Source organism: Excalfactoria chinensis, chromosome 2 (genome assembly GCF_039878825.1).
Source record: "Excalfactoria chinensis isolate bCotChi1 chromosome 2, bCotChi1.hap2, whole genome shotgun sequence".
NCBI classification, from domain to species: domain Eukaryota; kingdom Metazoa; phylum Chordata; class Aves; order Galliformes; family Phasianidae; genus Excalfactoria; species Excalfactoria chinensis.
The window spans coordinates 7,970,305-7,994,996 of record NC_092826.1 but is presented as its reverse complement, the minus strand read 5'-3'; the positions used below and the strand labels follow the sequence as shown (position 1 = coordinate 7,994,996).

The window sequence follows — 24,692 nt, the reverse complement described above, 5'->3', positions numbered from 1 at the left end:
CTTTCAACTAGTCTCTATGAGTCCACACGTTTTCCCAGTATAAAACAAAGAACACTTTTCTGTTCCAAAGTACTTAACAAAATTTAGCCAATCAGCTTATCCTTCCAAGAAAATCAAATAACATTTGTTTCTATAGAGAATAATGTACAAAAGTGATCAGTGATCAAAAATAGTTGACCGTAACTTCTTGATAACTAACATTTTCTTTAAAAAGCCACCTACAACTTCAAGGTCTAAATCTTCAAGTTTCTCATCTGGGAGGGAAAATTGTCCCATTTTAGCCAACACATTTCCTCATCCTTTGGTGCTTTATGTCTTTATTGGTATTTAAGTGTAGACCTAACTTTAAACTCAAACTCACTTACCATCCAAATTGTCTGGTGAGAAATATGACCATGAATTCCTCCTTAGACTCATCTTTGATGCTCTTCAGAAAGAGAAAGAGTCCCTGTTCACACTAACAGGCTTTTGCTTAGTCCCTTTCCTCATTCTTCTTTAAAGTGATTAGAAATGGGCAAAAATCAGCCATATCACCCCAGTCCATGGGGAGAATAATCCAAGTTCAATTCCTTGTGAAAACAGGATGGATATTTTTCACCAAAGGATGCAGCTAGAAATGTAAATAGAAATCACATGGATGTTGCCCCACTCTTTACTCTGCAGTGAACATTTGTCTATGTACCAATCACTAGAAAATTGTCTCTCAAATATTTTGCGTGGGCCAATCATCCACTGAAAAACTGAGTGCTTCACTAGCAGCTCTCCAAAAGATGAAGGGCTTGGGCTAGGAAAGCTGAACTGTGTATTGATGTTTGTGAAATGAAGTAGAAATGAGAAGAACAAGATAAAGTTGAATGACGGAAAGATGTTTGTGCAGGATAAAATAAAACATTTAACAATGTAGTCAAAATCTTAGTATTTCCAATGATGTGTCTTTCAGAATTTTGGATTGCTACTGATTATTTCTCCATTTCATTGCAGGAAGATAAAGTGATTGCCCCAACTCTTATGTCACAGTTCAGCAAGATGTTTAAACATGTCACTAACTTCATTCAGACGATCAAAATCATCCACTTTTTTTTCCATTTCCTGAACCAGAACCTGTAAATACACATGCAGGGACGCTGATCTGCTGAACTTAAATGCAAAGTTACTTGCACGCATTTGTACTGACAAGTTTGGGGCTGCACAAGAAATGCTTTTCAGCTCTTACAGAATATTTTTCACCCATAGACTTCTAGATGCTTGGCAGAGTAGGTTAGTATCATTCTCACTCTATGAAAACAGTGAAAAGTGCTTGTTTCTAAGCAGATCATCAGCAGAGCTATGACTAGATCCCATGTTTTCAGAACAGCAGAACAATGAACTATCTGCAAGGTCATGCAAGTTTATATTTAAGTAATATTTCTTTCTTATTTCCCTTGGTAGTTGGATGAACTACTGCTGTCAAAACAGAAATTGCAGGCAGAGAATGGCATGCAAGAAATATGAAGAGTAAGACTCAATTGTTACTTGAATGTATATACCTAAGTTTTCTTGTGAGGCTTGATCCAAAGAATGACTCCCTACTAAACATGACATTACTGCAAAGTGAAGAAAAGTTATTAAGATGAGACGTTAATGATTACTCATGAAAAGCTCTATGAAAAAGAATGGGAATAGCCTTTCATTTGTATTTAATGAAGTATGCAGTTCAGAGGGACTTTTTTCCCTTTCCTGTTTTGGGAAGTTGCATTAAGAAGAAATACTGATAGTGAAATTTTCCAACCTTTCTAAATATGCTTTTATTTTCATTAAGTTGCAACTGCTGGCAATACAAAAATGCACCACATTATATTCTCATATACTCACATAGTAGGTAGGACTGGTACAATGTTCTGCCACTTAAAGATCTCAAAACATATTTCCAAAAGCAGAGGGATATTATTTATCTTGGAGACATAAGGAAACCAGGATAAACAATTTTTCTGCAGTCACATGATAGCTGACTTAGTAATGAACATGTTTTCCTGATGTCTAGTTCTACAGTTGGGTAATGCTGTGTTCAGAAACTAAACACCTGTCTAGGAGCAAAGTCCTAGGAGAAAGTTCAAAATTCTTCACTAAAGTGCCTGTATACACATGTGATTCAAAATTAACACACTAATCAAAATAAGCACTAATAGCTATTAAAAAGAGTATGGAAAAATCAAGCCAGAATTACTTCCTCAAACATAGATATAAACGTCTGTTTCAAAATAAACAACGTTCAGTCTGCAAAAGCCCACCCCAAAGGCTAGAACACATAAGACAGACACCCCAGTATCAGCTGAATGAGAGCACTCTAAAAAATGAGGACATTAATGCCACTTTTTTCATGAAACTTCCTTTTCAGGAAGATGAAAATCTTTTATAATACATACAGAAGCACAACAGCATAGGAGTCTTCAGATCAGGTGGAAACAGGAAATCATCCTTTCTCCACAGACACAATTGCTATCTGAGATCTCATAGAATCATAGAATCCTTAGTGTCAGAAGGGACCTCTGAAGGTCATCTAGTACAACTCCCCTGCAATGATCAGGGACACTGCAGCTAGAGCAGGCAGCCCAGGGCCTGATCCTGCCTCACCTTGAAAGTCTCTAGGTACAAGGCACCAAGGGCTTCTCTGGACAACCAGTTCCAGTGCCTTCCCAACCTCAATGTATAAGACTTTCTCCTTATATTTCACCTAAATCTACCCTCTTTAAGCTTGAAACTACTTCCCCTTGTTCAATCACCACAGACCCTGCTAAAGAGTCTCTCCTCTTCTTTCCTGTAGTTCCCCCTTTTAGACACTGAAAGGCTGCTATTAGGTCTACCTGGAACCTTCTCTTCTCCAGGCTGAAGAGCCCCAGCTCTTTCAGTTAGTCCTCGTAGAAGTGTTCCACCCCTGTTGTCATTTTCATGGCCCTTCTCTGGATGTGCTCCAACAGGTCCACATCTTTCCTGTACTGAGGACTCCACATCTGGATGCAGTACTACAGGTGAGGCCTTATCAGTGCAGAGTAGAGAAGCAGGATCACTTCCCTTGCCTTGCTGATCATGTTCTTTTTGATGTAACCCAGGATATGATTGGCTTTCTGGACTCTTAGGACATATTGTTGGCTCATGTTCAGCTTCCCATCCACCAGTACCCTCAGGTCCTTTTCAGTAGGTCTGGCAGCTTAAAGCGTAGATTAAGGAAGAAACAGCTAGTGGCATCTGCAGCAAGAAGTCACCACATTTCCCACCAGTAAGCAATTCAGAGCACAGTATCAGTTATCTTGGTTCTGGGGATGTACAGGGCTTGCAGGTAAAGTGCAAGTAAAGTGCAGGTAAAGAGTCACTGATCCTGGGGGTGTACAAGGAACGTCTGGATGTTGTATTGAGGGACATGGTTTAGTGGGATCTATTGGTAATTGGTGAATGGTTGGACTGGATGATCTTTTAGGTCTTTTCCAACCTTGGTGATTCTGTGGCTCTGTGATTCTGTGCTATTCTTAACAGAGTAGCACTGCAAACCTCTTCATGATCCAGCCCACTGTCTGGGTCAACATGTTCTTCATCGCAACTCACATTTTAATTCTAGTTCAAAGTAATTGCCTTGGGATTTAACTTCTGAAATGGACAATTTGCTCACTGGCTTATCCTGTGTTTTTCCTAAATGGTCTACGAAGAAGGAGTTGCATCTCCCTGTGATTTTGTCACACTACCATCTCCTGCTTGGAGGAGAGGTTCTAGAAAGGTTTGTCATAGAATTCAACTCTATGGAGTTCCTAAGGAGCTTTCATGTTTCAGAATAGAAACTGACATTTTCACACAGCTGGACCTCATTTTTTAAACCACACACCGCTCTCTGGTTCTTCCTGCTAATTTCCCATACTGTGCATTGGTATACAGGCACCTTAGGGAAGCAGAGGGTGCAGGTATCTCTAGAGGGATGCGAGAACGTTTAAGCCAGACTACTGATAATTTTACCTTCTTTGAAGTGTAATTACAAGATCCAATTAGACAATTGAGACGCATTTCTCCAGAGTTTACCAAAAAGGCAGCATTACCAGGCCCCTCTGTCACAAGGAACTCTATCCCCTTCCCTCATCAATCTAGTTTAAAGTTCTGGTAATCAATCCAGACAGATTGCTCCCCAGAACATATATGTCCCATTTTCTCAGTTGCGTTCTGTCTGAAGCCCACATACCTGCTCTCTCAGAGACCTGCCCAAGATCATGGGACCCAAAACCTTGATCCCAACACTGTGCTCTCAGACAGCAATTTACCCAATCTATTCTCCTCCGTCTTATTTTTTTATTAACAGTTTATGTTTTCTGACTCTTCTGGGACCAATTCTTTTTTCCATTATCAACCACAGTTCAGACAATGAACTTCTTACTACAAATTGCCCATTAAGTACTCCACTGTGCAAGACCTTGGAGACTGAGTGCATTGCAGGGCTGTACTCTCCACTAGGACCACATTTCCATGTTGCCCATTCAGTTCAATATAGCCTTCAACACAAACTGCAGTGCAACTAATACCTCCCATGCTAAATCAGTACAGGAAGATTAAATCTTTTTTTTTTTTTTTTTTTTTTTTTTTTAGTTTAATTTTAGGACTTGAACTGTCAAAACAAGCAGATTAGAGCTCGGTCTCATATCTACTACTTCCACAAGTACCATCATTTGTCTGTTTACCTGGAAGAGTTCCAATCTGTTTTTATAACAATGCTTCTTTCTCTAAACACATTGTTACTGAGGCTCCCATACATTGATCATGATTGATTGATGATGGTTTTGCTGAAGGTTGTTACTTACCTAACAACATAAAAGCAACACCTAACCTTCTAGAACGAAGGCCATGGGATTACAGTTTTAAAGATTGTGGGCTTAGAGTCATAATTTTCAGTTCTTAATCCAATTCATCCATGTTAAATGCCTTCTGCTGGCCTAAACAATAGAACAGCTCAGGGGCTACTGCAGGAATTGTTCTGCCACTGGAGGTTCAGGAACTTCTCTAGGAGGGCTGTAATTCCCTGTCAGTTTACAAATTTTCCTACAATTCTTGCTTATTTCCTCCGTGTGGGAATGAACATGGAAACAGCTTAATCATAAGTCTTTGTGGAACTATTTATCTTTTAATACATATTGACTTTCATTGTGGATGATCCATTGATAGCAGTTTAGCATTTAAATGCTTTATGTGTCTGACCTAAGAGGTTGAATTCTTTTATGTACTTTCAAATCTGAAATTTTCCTGGAGGGGCTCTGAATAATTCACTTCCAAATATGTCTGAGACCTTGTAGGTTCACTAACAGGGTCTGCTCTGCTGTAGTCTTCAATGACAACCACTATTAGGATCAATTATTCTTTCATTCTCTTTGCTTGTAAAGCCCCAAAGTTACTGGGAATTTTTCCATCTACTTCAGCAGAGGTGAGAACAAGCCCTTAACTCTAATGTAGCCTTTGTAGTAAAGTGAGAGAGTGATTATCCTACTGATCCACCTTAGCCTTTCATCTTCCTATTTATCATCAAGAAATCCCTTCCATCAAAACATTGCTCTGTGTGGGACTGTTGAGCAATAACATGTGACAGAACTTTAAATTCACTGAAGAACAACTTGAAGCTGAACCCTGCCCCTATAGCATGGACCAGGAGAAATGTCTATAGATTCTGATTAATCATAATGAACAATAAAGCTGTTTACAGACAATCAGCAAGCAACACTTTCCGTTTGTACGATTAGCATTTTAGCTGTGTTGTTAAGTTGGGAAAAAAGCAAGCAATTAAGAAATGGATTGGTTAAACAGTTTTAATGACTACCTATGGTGTTAGTAGCATGTTTTGGTTAACAGCTCACAAATCCACAAAGAACCATTTAACCCACATTCTCCAATAACTGTATTAGAAGGAGTCTTTAGTAATGACAGAAGCATACCTGGCAGTACCATCCAATTGCTCTTTCCTTTTATTGTAGAGAGGAAGCATTACAAGAAAGCAAGGAGAGAAGAATTACACAATAACTCCAGCACTCTTTTAATGGAAATTGTTAATCTATTGCTAACTGTTTGTATGTTTTTTGGTCTGTGATCAGATCATTACTGAGGACAGATTTAAAAGCTTTGATATCACATTTTCAACTAGTCATAAAGTAAATGAAACAGTTCACTGATACCAATCTGTGCTGCTTAGAATGGTAATCCAGGCTTTAATGAGAAGTCAGTCCCTTGCCCTCTCTCCCAGGACCTTATTTGCAAAACACCTCTTAAATTTCAGGTTACGTTTAAATCACAGAAGAACCTTCATACAAAGGACAAGTTTGAAAACACAATAGTGAGTCTAGACTTCAGGTGAACCTGAGAAGTGTTCTCTGAACAAAATGTGAGGTCAAGGAACCCTGTAGGAATCACAGTGTAATAGATGATGTGGGAATAGATAGAGTGAGGAGGGTTACAAAAAAGAAATATACTGAGCCTTAAATAAACACTTGTGCTTTTTCTTAGAGATTTCCTTTGTGACTGATGGGAGATTCATTCTAAAGAAATACACTGTGAATAAAACAAAGAAAGAGGTAGTATTTGTGATTTTTCCTTTGAGAAAGCAGGAAATTAAAAAGTTTCTTCAAGTCAGTTTTAAGAAACAGCTGGCACTGGCATACTAGCACAGTAATTTCAGCTCATCAGTGCTGAGCAACAGGTTAAGAGCACTTGTTTTCAGAATGAAGCATAACAGCAATCCCTGAATGCATGTTGAAATGATATCCTTTGTTAAATATCTATTACTAGCGACTGATAGTCTATAGCTAAAAGAATGGGCATTTAATGGGCATTTTTGAGTTAATACCTCAAGAAAGTATCAGACACCCATTAACTGACAAGGACAGATTAATTATAAATGTTTTATGCATGAAATGTTTTCCGCTGAACTGTGGAGTGGTGATCATAATTAGGATTACAAAAATAATGGCCTCAATACACCAAGAAAGTTTTCTTTTGAACCTTCAGTGAACAGCATCAGGACAGTTTTAGACATTCCTTGGCTGTCCTTCACTGAATTATACCCACAAGCAAATAGTACTGCCAAAAAACAAGCATCTAGCAAGCATTAATTGTGTTCTTATGTCATGGTCAACACTGTGATAACACATTTCTCAGACTGGTTGAACTGGAGAGGGAAAATTAAGAATTTTCAGCACAGCCCATCTTAAAATATAAAGTTGCATCATAGAAAATGTGAACAGCACAGATGCCTGTGGCTCAGACTTTCTCGTGATCAAAATTACAGAAGGAGAAATTGAGATTTCCAGATAATAAACTCCAAAGTCTTACAAAAGGAAGGTGATTGCAAGGCAACCTTCCCCTTTGTTCAACCCCAATGTGAGAGACACAAAGGGAGTTATCCATGTGCCCATGGAGCCAGAAGACAAAGCATTTTTTTTTCACTCTCAACTAGGAAAACGGTAACTGGCAACTCTCTGCTACCTATGAAAACTTCATTATATACAAAACTCCATACTTCCTGTCCTGAATTAAACTTCACAGAAAATGGTGATGGAAAAGTGTGCAGTTCACTTACCTGAAAAATGGAAATGACACAATTGATTCATAAAACCTCCAGGTAGCAACGAGATCAATCCTGTTTGGGTTAGTAGCATAGTATCTCCAGGCAGCCTGGAGATTTCAAGAGTGAGACAATAATCAGTATAAGGAAAGGCTATTCCTCAGTCTGAAAACAGACAGATTATTTCAAAGACCACAATGATTCACCTGAGTGACTATCTGGAAATGAATTACTAATGAGTTATACCAAATGACTGGCAATAGATGGCAAAATCATTAACACTGACTTCTGATCTGGGGAGGTTATTAAACAGGAAGTACCACCAGCACAAATAAGACATTACAGTTGATTCAACTGGTTTTAGTCTCCTGTTGCATACTCCTGAAAGTGAACCAAGGACTGCTGAACTTGTGCAATATTTCAAGAAGTGATTAAATTGGATACTAATGTACCATCAGAGGACATTTTGCTGAGCTCAATCAAAAATTCTCAAAGCACAAGGTTAAATACCTTATGACTAAATTTGCTGTCTGCTAAGTGGATATGCAATTATTATATGGAATTATATGGATAATTTAAGCAGGAAATTCAATTTGGTGCTCATTCCTGCAACCCCTTCTGTTTCTGAACAGCATTTGTAATGAAAACCAGCATTTCTATGTGATATCACTGAAAGCTTCTACGTCCCACTGTGGAAAAACTACCATTTGCTTTACTGCACTCAAGATGCATTGTACAACTACGCTGAGTAATTAGTCAGTTCCAAGACAAGTTATTTTATGCTTAAATTTCTGAACCTACAACAAGGGGCATAAGAAAAGATCAAGTGAGCTAAGACGACTCTTCCCAGTGAGTCATCTGATCTTCCAATAAAAAAAACAGAAGACCCAATGGCATGTTTCAGCATTTACAAACCATATATACTATCTATGCATTTTGACTGGATTGAGCTGGTCAGTGTCTACTGTGTTACTGCTGTTGCTGTTTCCACTCTAATAACAACATGACTTTGTTTCCACATAAAATTTCTTCTCAAAGGAACTAAGAAAACCTGTATTTTTGAAAGAAAATGTTTTCAACAGCATGTTTTCTGTGATTTTGTGATGCTGACACAGAATTTTGTTGGTTTCCAGAAGCTAGAAGATGGGTGTCTTTCTTCTAATGACACCTTTCTTCTAAAAGACATTATGGAAATCAAGAGATTCCTGAAGAACTGCAAGGACCATGGGATTATCTAGGTCAATGGGGAGAAGTTTTACTTCCTTTAAAAATATAGCTTCTTATATCCTGCAATATGAAATGAGAATCTGGGATGAGGGAAGAGGTGGTCCTTGCTGCATCACGCAAAAAAACTTCATAGACAACACTTTTTCAATGACAGAAGTGGCTGCAAACCTGAATGAGTTCAGCTGCTGGCTTTCTTCTTTTCTCAAAATGTTTCTGACGATGTTGCTCCTGGACCTTCAGTGCCAACCCTGAACCCAGAATGCCCTGAAAGCATAGAGTGATGAAAGATTTTATCATAAAGTCACAGCATTACTTGGGTTGGAAGGGACCTTAAGGATTATTTAGTTCCAACTCTCTGCCACAGATAGAGTCACCTCCCAGTAGACCAGGTTGCACAGAACGACCAGCGCTCTGGGATGATCACTGAAATGTAGATCCTTGTCTTGCATATATTTATAGCTCAGTAAAATAGGCAGAAACCTAGACGAATAGGTCCCCATTCTTTTAAAAATATGTCTTACGAGGCTACATCAATAGCAGTAAACTAATGCAGGCTAGAGTACAAGCTCAAGATCTGTCCTGTAATTGCCATGATCTTTCACCTGCTGGATTTGTTCTGTCCTGAGCCAACTAGCACTGTCTCAGACAATGTTCGCACATCGTTCAGAAATTACCAGGGTGACATATTATATACATTATGTACAATAATTTGCACATGAAGTTGGGAATAAAGGATTTTGATTCCAGCATCCAACTTGTCTTCAGGAAGCAAAGAACAGACTAATGTTATTTACTAATACAGACCATCCCAAGTGTCTGAATCACTTCTATTAAGAAGTTTTGATTCCACTGGAAGTTTTGATCACTTTATCCTCTTTTTGCAAGCACACAGCTCTGGGCTGTGGCTAAGGGAGGAGAAAGAAGTTACTTACTGCAGGAAGGGCAAAGAAAGATACTCCAATGAGTGAGAATGTAGCTGCAATCAGCCGTCCTTCCCATGTCTTAGGAGTCTTGTCACCATACCCAATCGTAGCAAGGGTGATCTGTGGGCAGAATGACCAGACCTTCCCATAAGTAAGACAAAACCAACAAACCTGTTTTAAATATCGTTATCTAACCTGTGTAACTCAGTTAGCTCTATGGGCGCTCACACATAACTTCTTAAAAGAGGATCTTTATGATGGGCCACTCTACTTTTTTTCATGGTATCATAGTCCAGAGGCACTGCGTGTAGGAGAATGGATTTAGTCTTAAATCAGTTGCCTCTCTAGGATGCATCTACTGGATGGGAACAGATGTGGCACAAAGACTAAACCTCATTCCTGCTGTCATTGTACAGTTAGAAATGGAACTTGCCTATTATCAGTTTGAAGAGCATCAAGAAGAAGTCAGGGCTACCTCTTCCTTAAGTCCCAGACACTAAGAAGCAAAGATAATTCTGTGAAAACTTATTCCTTTCCTACACAACCACTAATCCTTGTGTTTCAAATATGACTGCTTCTTACCAATGAGACCCTACCTGAACTTCCTAATAGAGAAGGATATGAAAATACTCAGCAATTCTGTGTACTGTCTTCTGGCTAACAATACAAAGGGTGAATGGAAGGAAGAATCATAGGATCATACAATGGCTTGGGTTGGAAGGGATCTGGTTCCAATTCCCATGCCACATATCTTGCCATTTACAAGAACTGCACTGAATAAAAAAATACGCCACTGAATTTTAGTCACAGATTCTGTACAATACAGTCTGTTCCCATAACTATTGTTAGTAAAGAAACATGAATTCTCTGCATAAGATAGCAATAATTTTACATTATCAAATGAGTAGTGGTGCAAACTCAAATAAGAACAGAGGTATTAAAAATTCCTCTTGATCAGCATCCTACCACCAATGGAATTCCTTGAGGGATTCTTGTCAATTCCATGTAAGACATAAGCAACACGCAGATTTTTTTTCCAGAGACATCTTTCTACCCTTCTATATACTAATGCTGAGAGATTCAGAAGAAGGGTCTCATTGGCTCCTTACAGATCTAACTTCCATCAGCATCTACCTACACTGCCCAGACCTATGTCACATGTTGCTAGGTCTACAAAACAGACCTTGTGCTAGCTCTGCTTTTGTCATTTGATGAAGGATACAGCTCTCACCAGGTGGACACCACTGCTGTAAGAACTTGGCTGCCCCTATGCATACGCTCTACCAGTGCAGTTATACTTAGAGACACTCCTCCAAAACAGTCTTTCTAGAATTCAGGAGCACAGACTAATATCACTATAGGCTTTAAGTACCTAAGAGCCTCTGTCTGACTAAATATCCATAGAGATATATATTCTGATAATTGATTTTACCCTACTATTAGTGATGTTATACCAGTAGCATCCCACTCACTCAAATTTAGCAGCACTTATAGTGTAGACACTAACATCAATACTTTTTAGATACAACACTTTTAAGAAGATCGTAAAGAATTTTTGGATTCACTTACCAGCCCCCACCACAATGCATCTGCGTAGGTCTCAAACTCTTCCTTCATTTCCACCCCATTAGCATCCTTTTCAGGCACATCTTTTTCAACCAGATAAACAAGAAACGAGGATAGGATGAGTGTCAGGAACCCAATGTACCAAGCAGTGATGAGTTCCTGCAAAAGAAACAAATGGACAATGAAGGGGTTGAAAACTGACTCAAATTCCAGAGCGGCAGTGTAATTGTCAGGAGAGAAGCACTGACAATAGCAGAGCTGTCACTGGAAGCTTGCACAAAATTTCACCATCAGCCTAACTCAGTGTTTCCTGGCAAAGTCGCAGTAAAGTTGAAGTAAAGCTGGGTTAAGAGCTTAGCTGCACCATGATGAGACTGTATCCCTGACCTTGAGTCTTAAGTCATTCTCAGTCCTTTTGCCCCCGGCTGGAGTAGTTTTATGATGCAAATCAATGGCTTTGCTCTCTTCACCTTGAGAGAGTCAAGACTGCAAAATGTAGTTTCTTCTATTTAGGTATATCAAAGCAGCTTACAAGGTCTGCTTTCATCATGGAATGATGCAACAAGAACATACCTTTAAAAATATCTTTGTTAAAACAAAATTTAAGCTTGCTTTAGAGGGAGTAACTACAGTGAATTGTATGCCTAATCCTATTGAGGTGGGAGATGCAATGAACCAAATTAAAAATTGCAATGTCTGAAACAGGACAAAGGGTGTTCACAAGCAGTAAAAAGTCAATATTAACTTTCTTTCATTTTCTGATCACTCTTTTTTACCAAAGAAAGGGTTGTAGCTGAGAATTTCAGAAATGAGTTTTGAGACCACCTCTTTTTCACAGAACCATAGAATGGCTTCTGTTGGAAGGGTCCTTAAAGATCACTGAGCTCCAAGCCCCCTGCTACTCACCAGTTCAGGCTGCCCAGGGCCCCATCAGTTCTGGTCTTGAACACCTCCAGGGATGGGGCATCCACTTCTCAGGGCAGCCTGTGCCAGTGCCTCACTATCCTCTGAGTAAGCAATTATTTCCTCTCATTTAATCTAAATTTTGTCTCTTTATGTTTATGGCTGATTTCTGGTGGGAAAACACAGATGGCAATTTGTTGGTGAACCTTGCTAATAAAATTGTTTCTTTACTTTCTTTACTATATTCCAGAGAAGCAAATTTCTCATAACCTCTTTGCGTCTTTCTCATTCAGCCGAGATCCAAAGGGTGGTGATGGGAAATCAGTGTGGAAGGATGGGGAAAAAGTCCCACACTATGAAGACTTAAACAATTTCTAAACAACGCCTTTAGCACATACACTTCTTTCATAATCTCAGTTTCCTGAGAAACATTTTAGACATAAGTGTTTATATGCCACCTGACTTATAGCAAGCTTTATGGGGAAGAAACAGAAGTTGGTATGAAATGAAGGAGGGTATCCCTATCAGCCACTACCAAGAAGTAAAGTCTAATTATGCTGTGCCAGCTGGCATTTTAATCTTCAAAAAAACCTGAAATGTCAGGAATGTCATTCATGGATTAAAAAAAAAAAAACAACCCAGTATGTAGCACAGTTTCTCTACACCCAGTTCATATGAGAAATCTAATCTAAAAGCTTTTTATGGAGACAGAGAGTTTTAAACTTGAAATAATATTTGCTGAAAATGCAAAAGCGCACTGTATCTTTCTGGTGTGAGACAGAATGTCTGACTATAGCATGAAGTTAGACTGAGACAAGATGATTTTAGAAATTCACATTATCTGCATCACTGTATTGTCTGACCCATGCTTCCAAAGAGGAGTTCTACCAGTAGGTTCCTCTGAAATGACATTTCTGCCAGCCAGACTTTTGCCATCCCTCTGGAGTCCTGCTCCATCTGGTGATCATGCAACCTGTGAAGCCACTAAAGATAGGTTGTATCCACACAAGCATTTCAGTCAAAGATTTCAGCGTACTTTACTATTAAAAGGATCTCCCTGCTCAGAGTCTTTGTAGTGACAAAATTCCTGTTGCAATGACTGTGAGAAAAGATGCACACACTTACCACTTCCAAATATCATTATTGAGTAGGAGAGAGTAAAACAAGTGGCATAAATGGTTCACAGTATGAAGAAGGAAATGAAGCTGAAAAGATGAAACCCAGGGAGTTGGTGGAGTAACCATCCCTGGAGGTGATCAAGAGCCATGTAGATGTGGTACTGAGAAACATGGTTTGGTGGGCCCAGTGGGGATGGGTTGATGATTAGTCTAGATGATCTTAGTAAGCTTTCCAACATAAATGATTCTATGATTCTATGACTATTATTGATAGAAATAATCCTAAGGCACTCCTGCACTTATGCATCCCCTCTCTTCCACTTCAGTATTTCTCCCCGGGGCCCCAGCTGAATCTAGCAAGCTCCTCACTTACTTTGCTATGTGCACAAATAGCTGATCCCAAAAGTTTCCATGTGCCACCTCGTCTGTCCATTCGGAGCATCCTCAGGATCTGAAGGAAGCGAAGGCTTCTGAGCGACGTGGCCAGAACGTTGCCCTGGTTCCCAACAGCAACCACTGGCACTGAAGCAATCAGCACAAAAATATCTGCAAGGTGAAAAGAACAAAGCCTGCCAACAAAAGTGGCTGCATCACTCAGTCCTTAATCCCATATGGTTGCACTGCAAATTTCCCTAGGCAAATTTTAAAGCTGCCTGAAAATGTCTTCTCACGCCAATTAAACAGGTACCTGCACCTCGAGCACAGAGTCATGCACAGAACCCAGCAGAGAGCCCTGTAATCTATTTACAGATCAATGCACTGTATTTGAGACACTGGCTGAGCTAGCATAGGGATGCACAGAAACAGTGTCCTAATACTGACAGAAAAAAAATAAACACAAAAACCTGAATTCTTATGTCCCTCAAGAAGGCCACAGAGAACACAGATTTACAGGTCATCAGATAAGAATTCTTCTTTTGGTACATGTACTTTTTAGTTCTTTTGGCTGAGTTTTCTTATTAAAATCTCTGTGAGCACTCACTGTACCAATTCACTGATCGACCAAGGAAATCCAAAATTCAAATCATACTGTATCTTCTTGTTGATTGCTCTGGTTTGTGTGTTTTTGTTTCTTTTTCCTGTCTGCCTCCCCCTGCCCCTCCCACTTGATTCACCTCGGTTGTCAATGTCATACAAGTATTACCAAAGGAGTTAAAAACATTCTCTGGGCACTCATTCTTAAAACTGCCTTCACAGTTTATTTCCAGCCAAAAAGAGGGGTACCAGATGGATTTCAGAGCTACTCATTTTCAAACGTTCTCAAAAGCAACTAGTGTCAATAACAAACCAAAATAAAATGAATGAATGTGGATATGAATAACCAGTGCTCAGGCAAAAGTGGATAATCAGTAGCTTCAAGGCTAGTTGTAGGTAATGCCTACCAAAATTAAAAGATAAAATGGGAGAAATCACAAAGATACATGTTTTTAAATACAGACCAAGGTTATAAAGGTAAAATACAGCACATGAATATGAAAGAGGGCTGAGAAAGATAGCATAGCATAAAGATCTGAAGGGCTTTGAAACTGAAGATGGATAGTGTACATTTTGTGATGAACTTCAGAAAAAAGCAGTTGGGCTGAGGACATGAAAAATGCATTTGGAGCATACAAGGATCAATTTTTTCTCATTGGCCAACCACCCAAGCACATCTTAAACTAATTCTTATTGCCAGGTATTACCAATAAGCAGGGCACAGTTCCTAGCACAAAAGGCTGGGCTGACTTTATTGCTCTTTGTGCTGCCTTTCACTGGTATTTGCACATCCTTCCAATGTGGCTCAGAAGAAAAAGGACCTAACAAGGAAAACAGAAGTAGAGCATATGTGCCTACCCAGCATGCACAGAGGCTTCCTGGCAAACTTCAGTCTCCCTCTCCATCCTTTGTAGCGACAGCAACACCCAGCAGCCCAGATTCTTAAGGCAAACTCTGCTCCAAAGATGAAAATGGCAAAGGTTTCCTGCATTAAAGACACAAATGAGACTGTTAGACTGGAATTTTGCAGTAGCTCTGCATGCACAGCAATAGATGAAGCAAACAGAGATGCAAACTGAGGTGCAAATGTTGGGGAGAGGGATGAGAAAGAGAGAGAAAAAGAAAGAAGGGTGGAGAACATAGGTTGATGAGAGTCAAGGCAAAGTGGGATATAGTGTTACAGCTTGCTAAGAAATCTGTGTATAGAATGTGCTCTTCCTGTTGGGTTTATGTGAAATACTTACCTTGCCTTGATGGAAATGCAATTATTTCAAAAAAACAAAACTACTGCTGTTTGTTATTATGAAATAAGAACACATATGTGGTGACTGCAAAGTGCCCAGTGCACAGTACGCCTACAATGGTTATATACCAGTAGGTCTTTCGTGGAACTGTGTCTGAAGAAAAAAGGACAGGAGCAAGTGTATTCATATGGTAATATTATAAGTCATATGTATAAAAACATATATATGATAAATTTAAAACATACATTATCACTCTCAGTTTCTCTGCAAAGAAAAACAGAATTTTCTGTTGTGATTAATGGCTGGGGAATTTTTCAGCTTTTCTAGGCATAAGAAGGAAATGAGGAGATAAATTCTCCAAAGTAATTGAAGGAGATGGGACAATAATATCATGGGGCCTCTGGAAATACGAGATAAAGAGGAAAGGAGGATTTTCTCTAATACTCATACCTGCAGCTGCTGTCCACTTCTGAAAACTGCTCAGAGCCATAAGAAAGCAGACACAGAAGAAGAGAAATTACCCCAGGCTTTCTCAAATGTGAATAGATGGCTCAGAGTGCAGTAACAGGGACAAAAGTGTGATTCAGATTCCCTAGCAGATGAAGGTGTTTTCTTACAGCTGCTTTTTAAGAAGAAACTTGCAAGGAGAAATGACCTTCTAAGCCTCTTGGCATTAAATTCTTATCCTCATCTACTTGCCTCTGGTGTATAAAGGGAAATGGAAATGGAGATCCTGGAAGTACCACGTGGTTCTCCTAGAACTGCTATTCCACAAGACTACGGTTAGTGAGACAGACCACTTTCTATTTTATGACAGCTATGGGAAAAGAGGAAGTTTGGGTCATTTTCATAAAATGATTAATATGTCATGTTTATACTTAGTGAGCTATTTTTTTTCTCCTTTTGCCAAATAGGAGTCCTATACAAATAGTCTTGAGTGTGAATCCAGCACTAATAAAATATACATGCTGAAAACTCAGAGACAGGAACACATTTATTTTCTCCAAGTACATTTCTCTCTTTCATGGATAATAGAGACATTGCTTTGAACAGTTTCAACTACGCTACTATCAGACACAAGTGTGAGTCCAGTTCTAAGGGCATTCATTAAAAAACAAAAACAAAAAAAGGCTGGAAATGAAAAAATACTATGGAATAAATCAATATTATTATATAAATTGAGTTTTCAAAAAGTGTTGAGTTCTAATCTAATCAATAGGAGATTTAATGGTACTTCAGAGAGAGAACTGTTGGGGAAATACTGAAAACTCACTATTTAAAAATCTCAGGCTAATTGTCTTTCTTTCTTCCTTTATACTCAGTTGATGTTGACAATGGACAGGGAACTCTCCAATGTGTAAAAGCACAGTCACTGTCCTGGGACCAACAGAAGAAATCGTACTGCATGCAGAACAAGTTTCTATCACTGCTGATGGAGCTGATTTCTGTTCAGGGACAGCAGGGTGACGCACTGGCTTCAGACTACTTACCAGCAAGAGAAGCCAGTCACCCGAAACGGTTTCATACTCCTTGAAAGTCGTCAGGACAGCTAAGATCAAACACCCCAAAACAATCAGAAACCTGGAGTGAAACAAAAAGGAGAAGCCAACAGAATGTTACTGCTCTGTATCTGCATGGGAGATGCTGCTTATTTAGTTATAGGAGGTAGGTACTTCTGATCGGTAAGCAGTGGAGTGGACTCTCAGAAAGACCAAGGGGGACTTGGAAGTCAACAAATGATGGCAAGAAACTCCATCAAAATGACTCCCGGACAAACATATGTTAATCAACTCTGTTGTATTCTTCAGGAAGAAAATAGATAGCATTGCATGTCAGGAAGGGATTTATAAGATATGTAATGCTCAGGAGGTCTATTCCAAGCTGATGTTCTGTGTGCTTCATAAAAAGGCACTGTGGTTGCAGTGAAATTAATCTACCTGGCACATACTGAGACTAGAGAAACAGTAAATGCTTCAATACAATACAGCAACGGGACAAACTCTCCCTTGAAAACCACACCACTTTTTTTTTTTTTTTTTTTTTTTTTTTTTTTTTTTTTTTTCACTTCTCTTTTTGCACTCATTTCTATGGAGATGAAAAGATGAAAAAGCTTGAAAGAGAGACAATAGAGAGGGTAAAGTTCTGCTCTCCAATAAACCCAGTATGTGATAAATCACTGCGTCTGTGCTATTGTCTGTGAAGACCCAGAACTCAGAGATTTGACAGAAAATTTAACTCCCACAGATGGTAAATCCAATTCAGTCCAATCTGAAGTCATGTTGATCTGCTTTAAAAAATTATTCCAGGTTCAAGCTATGAAAAATCTTCTATAGATAAACAGGTAGGAAAAAAACAAGGGAGTGTTGTAAGTGATTGCTGTGAAGCAGAGTGGGGTAAGCTCATATTCTAGTACTTGATGTATCCAGTTCATAGACACTTTGAATCTGTTCCCAAATTGGATCCACAGGAGCAGAGGGGAAGGTGGGCATGGAAATACGTCATAGCTTAGTGAATAAATGGAAAGGACATCTCCATAAAAGCTCCAGATCTTTTGTTAGACTGCATCAAAGAAATGACAGACATTAGGCACTGAAATCATCCAGGGGGAAAAAAATCTTGTTAAGACTTGAACTGTGCAATTCCTGTTCTGAACTTCAATCTGATACCCATTCAATCTGAAGTGCCATTTCACATCTTGCTAAGTAAACCTACACTTTGTTTCACTGTGTGAAATGAACAGTGTCCAGTCTACATGTGGAGGTACGGAGAATGATGACTATGGAGGCTCAGCTTGGATATGTCTCCTCTAATCTGTCCTGGGTATTTGTTTGTTTTGTGTATGGGGAAACATGGGGCTAAGAGAGCATGCCCTGACAATACTTCCATGCAAGGAATGGACAACACTGAAACACCTCCCATCAAACCCTGAAGTGCTATGATGCCGTAGTTTTCCTGGCCCTGAGGGTTGTTCAGATTGAAGTTTCTATGCCAGTATAATCACTCAGAAAATTTCAGATCAGCCCTTTTAAGAAAGGTTAGAACAGATATACATTGATTTGCTCATGCTGACTCACTCTGGATTTCACTGACAGGTTTCTCCTTCTCCCACTCACCAGACATCCTATGGAGGAAGGGTTATGTGGCTGACAGGAAACAGCCATTGGGTCCATAGCATCTTTTACCATCAACCTATAACCACATACGTGCTACAGTCAAGACAGTAAGCAGTTAACTTAGTACCTTAGTGAAGTTCTTGCCATACCCTCAAGCTGGTTTTGCCACACCATTACTTGCTGTCCCCATCTTGCAGTCATAAAGTCAGTAGCCCAATTAGCTGCTCAAGACTCACAGTTCCTGCACCTCCTGAAGCAAAATGATGCTAACTCAACCAAGACAACACGATTCCTTCAACTAGCTATAAATTAACTATGATTTAACAAGTTACAGCCAGTACAGTGGCACCATCACTAATTCTTCAATTATAAGCTTGAGCTTTAGCTACCTGATGATATCCATTGCAGTCATTTCTTTACACTGTGTCACCCAGTAGCACACAGGTACCATTCATATGATTTAATGAAAGGTGAATCACATTGAAAACAGTCCAAGGAAATTACATTATCAGCTGCATAAACTTCAGGTGTGAATTCACATTATAATGAAACAGAACGGCACTGTCATATAAAGATGATGTGCAGATTTTGGTTCAAAAAGACTGGAGCTCGGTAGCCTAAAAATGCTTGCAGTTTTACCACTAGGGGGTACCAGCACTCCACAGACCAGAAGAATTCTGTTCAACCCTCTTTTCCCTCCATGTGAAACAAACGGCAGGTGGTGTTCAGGTGATCGTATTCCTATATTTGATGTGCAAGAAAATGAGTCTCACTGCGTTGAAAAATCTTTTCCTTGTTCACTAACAACCAAATAAATATTGGCACGAATGGGCAAGGGGTGCTTCTTGCTCAATTGCTCTGCAGCGCAGCCCACGCTCCTCCAAGCAGGAGCCCACCTGCAAAAATAACAGATCGTGGAAGACAGAAATGGAAAAAGAGGGTGGGAGGGTGAGACTGGAGATCATAAGTCACCAAAAATGATTTCAATCCCAGCACAGAACATAATCTGAAGCCCTAGCTTTAAGAATTATGTACATGCAGTCCAGAAAATTCCCTTCTGAGGTTTGACTGCTGAGCAGAACACAATCACCCCAAAACCCACATCCCACAGAGCCAGGCTGCTCCTTCTACAGTAATCTGGGGTGCACAATGATGAAAAGCTTGTGCTGTGACAAGTAAATGAAATCAATCTTGGAAGCATCAGATTTCCTACTCCCACCCTGCTTCCAAAGTATAAACACCCACTGCAAGTTAATCAAATCACATCTCAGCAATCCTCGCTTAGCATCTAAAATGATGACCGTGTTCAGAGCACTCTGTGAATTTTAATATCTCTGTTCATGCTATGCAAACCACCAGTTTCCCTGCAGCCTGTTATGTTTCCTTCAGATCTTGTTGTTTACAAAACCCAGAAGTCTTCTTAAGTTCTCTTTCTATAGCAGATGCTACAAGGTATCATGTTGTTTGTTCTGTTTTGGTTTTTTTTTGTTGTTTTTTTTTTTTTTTTCACCAGTCCCCCTTACTCAGAAAATACAACAATTATATATCCATCAAGAGTGTTACCTATGCCCATTTTTTTTTGCTCATATGGTTACTAAGCAATCAGAAAGACTTGAACTTGCTTGATCGTTGCTCAGTCTGTATTGTCCCATGGCAATAGGACAGAACCTGAGTCTATGTTTTCTATTCTCATCTTTTAAAAGGCAGAAGTGTGGATCTAGTGGTTGAGTCTGGCTGCAGTATTGGAACAGGTGACTCAGAGCGCTGAAAGCACAGAGGATGATGAAAGGAAAGGAAAACAGTGACTTGGGGAATCGGAGGGAGCATCTGAAATTTACATACAGTTACAGTGATACTATGAAGAGACATATAGCACTAAAGGTTAGAAGGAAGAAACAGCATAAAAATCAAGGTTTAATCATAAAAATCCAGTCCTCAGAAGCCCAGACTTTTTGAAGTGTCTCAGCAGATGGCAGTCTGTACCTCCAGACTAATTCAGATATGACAAACAAAGATTTGAATTTACCTCCTCGGTTTTTAAAAATTAAACTTGCTATCATTTCATGTAATGTTTTATGGCCCAGTAAGTTGTACCTATTTGCAGCATTATTGTTAAAATCTTGGTTATTTTGATGGATGTGTAATTTACAGACCACCAAATGGCAGTGCTCTTTTGTTACTGTCACAACTAATACGCTATTCGAAGCAATAAATGTTCTTGCCATTGAGGTTAACATTCATATTTTCAAATCATACTATTCTGGAGTATTAAAAATAATCGTCCAAAAACAATACACACTTCTTCCAGGAAAGAAAAAATAATTTATGACCATGCTAGGTTATGAAACTGATTCTTCCTGGATGAACATCATGGATTGTTTTGCTGATAAATTCTGATATATTTTAATGTTTCGGATTCTCTAAGTATTTCTTCTGTGTCTGTTTTCATATTAACCGAAATGATGCTGATATAGATGAGATCTTTTACATTTTTTCTATACATTGGTGCTTGTCATGTATCCCATTCAGCACTTCTTCTATTGAATTTTAGGAGCAGATCATATATTGATTTGCCTATAACATATTCCAAAACATAGCTGTCATGAGGATCAGAAACATCATAGGCTGGTCAAATAATGTTTGCATCTGTCATCATCTTGGCAATTTTTTGTCCTGTGTGAAGATCTTTGCTTTTACAACACAATCTGTCTGCAAAACTTTTCTTGAGCATACATTTACATGCAGTATGTTTGATTTTTGCATAGCTCTTTTCCACAACACATGTTAATTAAACTAGCAGTTACACTGATAAGAGTCTTGTATTGTCTCCTACAAGGAGATGTGTTTTAGGGCGCACTATGGACATCTGCAATCACATACCTAGAGTAGACTTAGAGTTAATAGAGAGGAACATACAGTCCTAGTGTTCAACTCATTATCTTGAAGTAGACAGCTTAAGCAGGTAAGACGCACCTACAGAGGCAATGTATTCTCTGTATCTGAAAGAAAATCCTGTAATGATTCGCTCCTATGTGAAGGTGAGGGTCAAACAGTGGTAAAAGCTTCCTAGAGGGCTGGTTGATGTCCCATGCCTATTACATTAACTTTTGGTCTGCCCTGAAGCAGTCAAGCAGTTGGACTTGATTTTTGAAATTCCCCTCCATCTCCTCTCCTCTCCTCTCCTCTCCTCTCCTCTCCTCTCCTCTCCTCTCCTCTCCTCTCCTCTCCTCTCCTCTCCTCTCCTCTCCTCTCCTCTCCTCTCCTCTCCTCTCCTCTCCTCTCCTCTCCTCTCCTCTCCTCTCCTCTCCTCTCCTCTCCTCTCCTCTCCTCTCCTCTCCTCTCCTCTCCTTTCCTCTCCTCTCCGTGTTCCTCTCCTTACTTTTATTTTATTCTATTCTATTTCTATTATATTCTATGGAATTGTTTACTGCATAAATCAGCTGAATGCCACCCCTTATATTCAGCCTGGTTTTGGATTTAATTACAGATATTTATATGATTTTACTACTGAAAGAATTAGCTTGCCAGCTTCACCCAAACCACTTCTTACATGACCAGGTTTTCTGAAATCCTTTGCTGCAACTACAGTATCACAACTACATCTGGTCCAGAACCACATTTACAAGATCATAATCCAAAGTCTGGATGGGACAGAGTCATACACACTTACTATGAAGATATTGCCTCTTGTGCAACAGTGCATAGACTTGCACTGGCTTTCAAACTTGCAGTGCCATTTCTTGCAAATCCATTGGAATTTCCTCTCTCCAGATCTTCAGTTGAATCTAAAATTTTTCTACTTAACTTCATCTGGTCCTTTCTTGTTTTCCTTAAAACTTGCATATAGGGAGCATATAAACAGGATGGGATATGGCTGTTTACAAGGGTGGATAGTGATAGGACAAAGGAAAAGGGTTTTAAACTGAGACAGGGAAGGCTGGATGATGCTCTGGGCAGCCTGGTCTGGTGGTTGGCGACCCTGCACATAGCAGGGGGATTGAAACTAGATGATCATTGTGGTCCTTTTCAACCCAGGCCATTCTGTGATTCTATGATTCTATGACTGCAATCTAGCTTAATTCTGTTCTACCACCTGGTAAATGCTAATGGATTTACCTAAGACTAAATTTGAAAAATATGGTAAAGTTTTACTTAATTGTTTTGATGTTCAGTTCCCAATAAAATATGTTCTTAAAATCAGGGTGTCAGGTTCTCACAAGCATTCCCAAACTTCATATTGGAACAGTCTTTTTTCTTTCAATTATTGGCTTTGACCCATAAAGATTAAAATTGGATCTTTTCTCACACTTCTTTCAGTTGCTTCTTATTCCCACCCACCACCTTTTTCTCTGCATCCAAATTTCAGTTTTCACAGTACATCTGCAGTATCTTGCACTGATCGTTTTATGGTTGCTAATAGGAGGGTTGAGTTGGGATATTTAATACCAGGAAAAAAAAAAAAAAAAAAAAAAAAAAAAAAGAAATTACCAAATATTTGAGATCAACTCTATAGAGATAAGAGAATGCACACCTGACTTTCTCAGGGCTCCAAACACACATTATTTAATATTTTACTTCTTGTACCTCTTGCACTGATCTTTCTCTGTGTCCACAAATTCTGCTGAATACACACATGTTCACATCTCTCTGCTTGAGACCCTGGCCCAGTGCCACCATACAGCAAGAGCACAGTAAAAATGCCACATTGAACAAGCTGAACTGCACTCTTGCTCCACTTCAGTGGGAGAGACAGAGGAATAATCTCCAGCTGAAGCTAGAAGAAACACTAGAGGAAGTAAGGAGAAATCTTAGTGACAGGCTAGCAGGTCCAGGAATGATGTGGTAGCCCAGAATGACACAAGACCATTGGTAACAGAAATGGGGACTATTAATGGTAGGAGATTGAGTCATTCATGCCAAAATACTCTTTTGTGACCATGGGTTCTGCAATGGCAGGAATTGCTCCAAATAGACCTTACTACAGTTTCCCTAAGTTTGGAACGCTTTTAAAAAGGAAAACCTAGGAAAGAAAAGTTGTGCTTCATAGCAGTGTATTTAAGACTCTGAAGAACATCTTGTAAATTATTATGGATGTGAGAAAGCTCTAGCATACATATGGTACAGGAAAAGGCCTAGGTATCTTAACACGAGTGACGTGGGGCAGACTGCAGAAGAAGAGGGGAAGCAGTAACAGCATTAGCTATTGAGGACATAGACACCTCCTGTCTTCCTATGGATTGTATAAAGATGGAAAAGCCTCTGACTGCTGCAACTAAATTCTGAATTGCTCTGTTACTGGCTTTACAATCTATTTTTATAAAAAGCAATGTCATTGAACTGAACTGTTGTTTAGGCCTTTTATCTGCCATGACTAGTATGCTTGTCCATGGGCTTATCTCTCTGTAGCAGCATGCTGCTAATTGAGTTGAGACACGCAGACCATGAAGCATGGCAGGCCATGCAGTACACAAAGCAGCAACACTACACAGCTGAACTGCATTACCCAGCAGCACCAGCTGCCGTAACAGCAAATCAAATCAATTTCAGAAATGGTTAAAACGTTCTTCAAATGACATTAAAAAAAAATAAAAAAATTGTATGAAGTTATTTGAAGGTAAACTTCAGCATTCATCCATTGGTTTCAGCTAAATTTTGTGAAGTAAGAGTGTGAGACATTTGAAAGTCGGACCAAAATTCAGCAATCAAATGTCCAGACTTCTGTAACTAAGTGAATTTATAGTATATAAAGAATTTGAGGTAAGAACATTAATCATCCATGTCACCAGTTACACATCCTGATCTTGAGTTTCCAGGCAAGTGCCTTTCTAAACCTCATCAGTGCTGCAGTGTCCAGAGAGATGAAGATCAAGTAGATCCATTTCAAAAGCAACAAATTATGACACCCAAGAGTTTGCATTTATCACACAGACATGCACCTGTACCTCAAAAACCCTTCCAGTTTCTTTTTAAAGGAAGAAAGGAACATTAGATACTCCCAGTGATTTTTTAGTGAGCTTCAAGTAACATGTTGGTGGAGAAACTACTGAGCTCATTGTCCTGTCATTTGC

General features: G+C 39.3%; 1 protein-coding gene across 4 annotated transcripts in view; it reads right to left on the bottom strand.

Annotated features, from left to right (window-relative positions):
* KCNQ3 (potassium voltage-gated channel subfamily Q member 3) overlaps nt 1-24,692 on the bottom strand; it is a 187,975-nt gene that overhangs the window by 19,535 nt on the left and 143,748 nt on the right. For 2 of the 4 annotated variants that reach the window (XR_011902781.1, XM_072327942.1), the window contains exons 2-10: nt 17,002-17,092; nt 15,126-15,252; nt 13,666-13,838; nt 11,275-11,430; nt 9,715-9,825; nt 8,951-9,046; nt 7,571-7,665; nt 5,934-5,960; nt 1,527-1,583 (exon numbers count right to left, since the gene is read on the bottom strand). Coding sequence is in view for 2 of the 4 variants with exons in the window: in XM_072327942.1 (XP_072184043.1) it covers nt 1,527-1,583; nt 5,934-5,960; nt 7,571-7,665; nt 8,951-9,046; nt 9,715-9,825; nt 11,275-11,430; nt 13,666-13,838; nt 15,126-15,252; nt 17,002-17,092 (933 nt within the window). In the remaining 2 variants the exon portion in view is untranslated. The remainder of the gene's footprint in view (nt 1-1,526; nt 1,584-5,933; nt 5,961-7,570; nt 7,666-8,950; nt 9,047-9,714; nt 9,826-11,274; nt 11,431-13,665; nt 13,839-15,125; nt 15,253-17,001; nt 17,093-24,692) is intronic. The other 2 variants (XR_011902782.1, XM_072327943.1) reach the window with 1 other exon arrangement.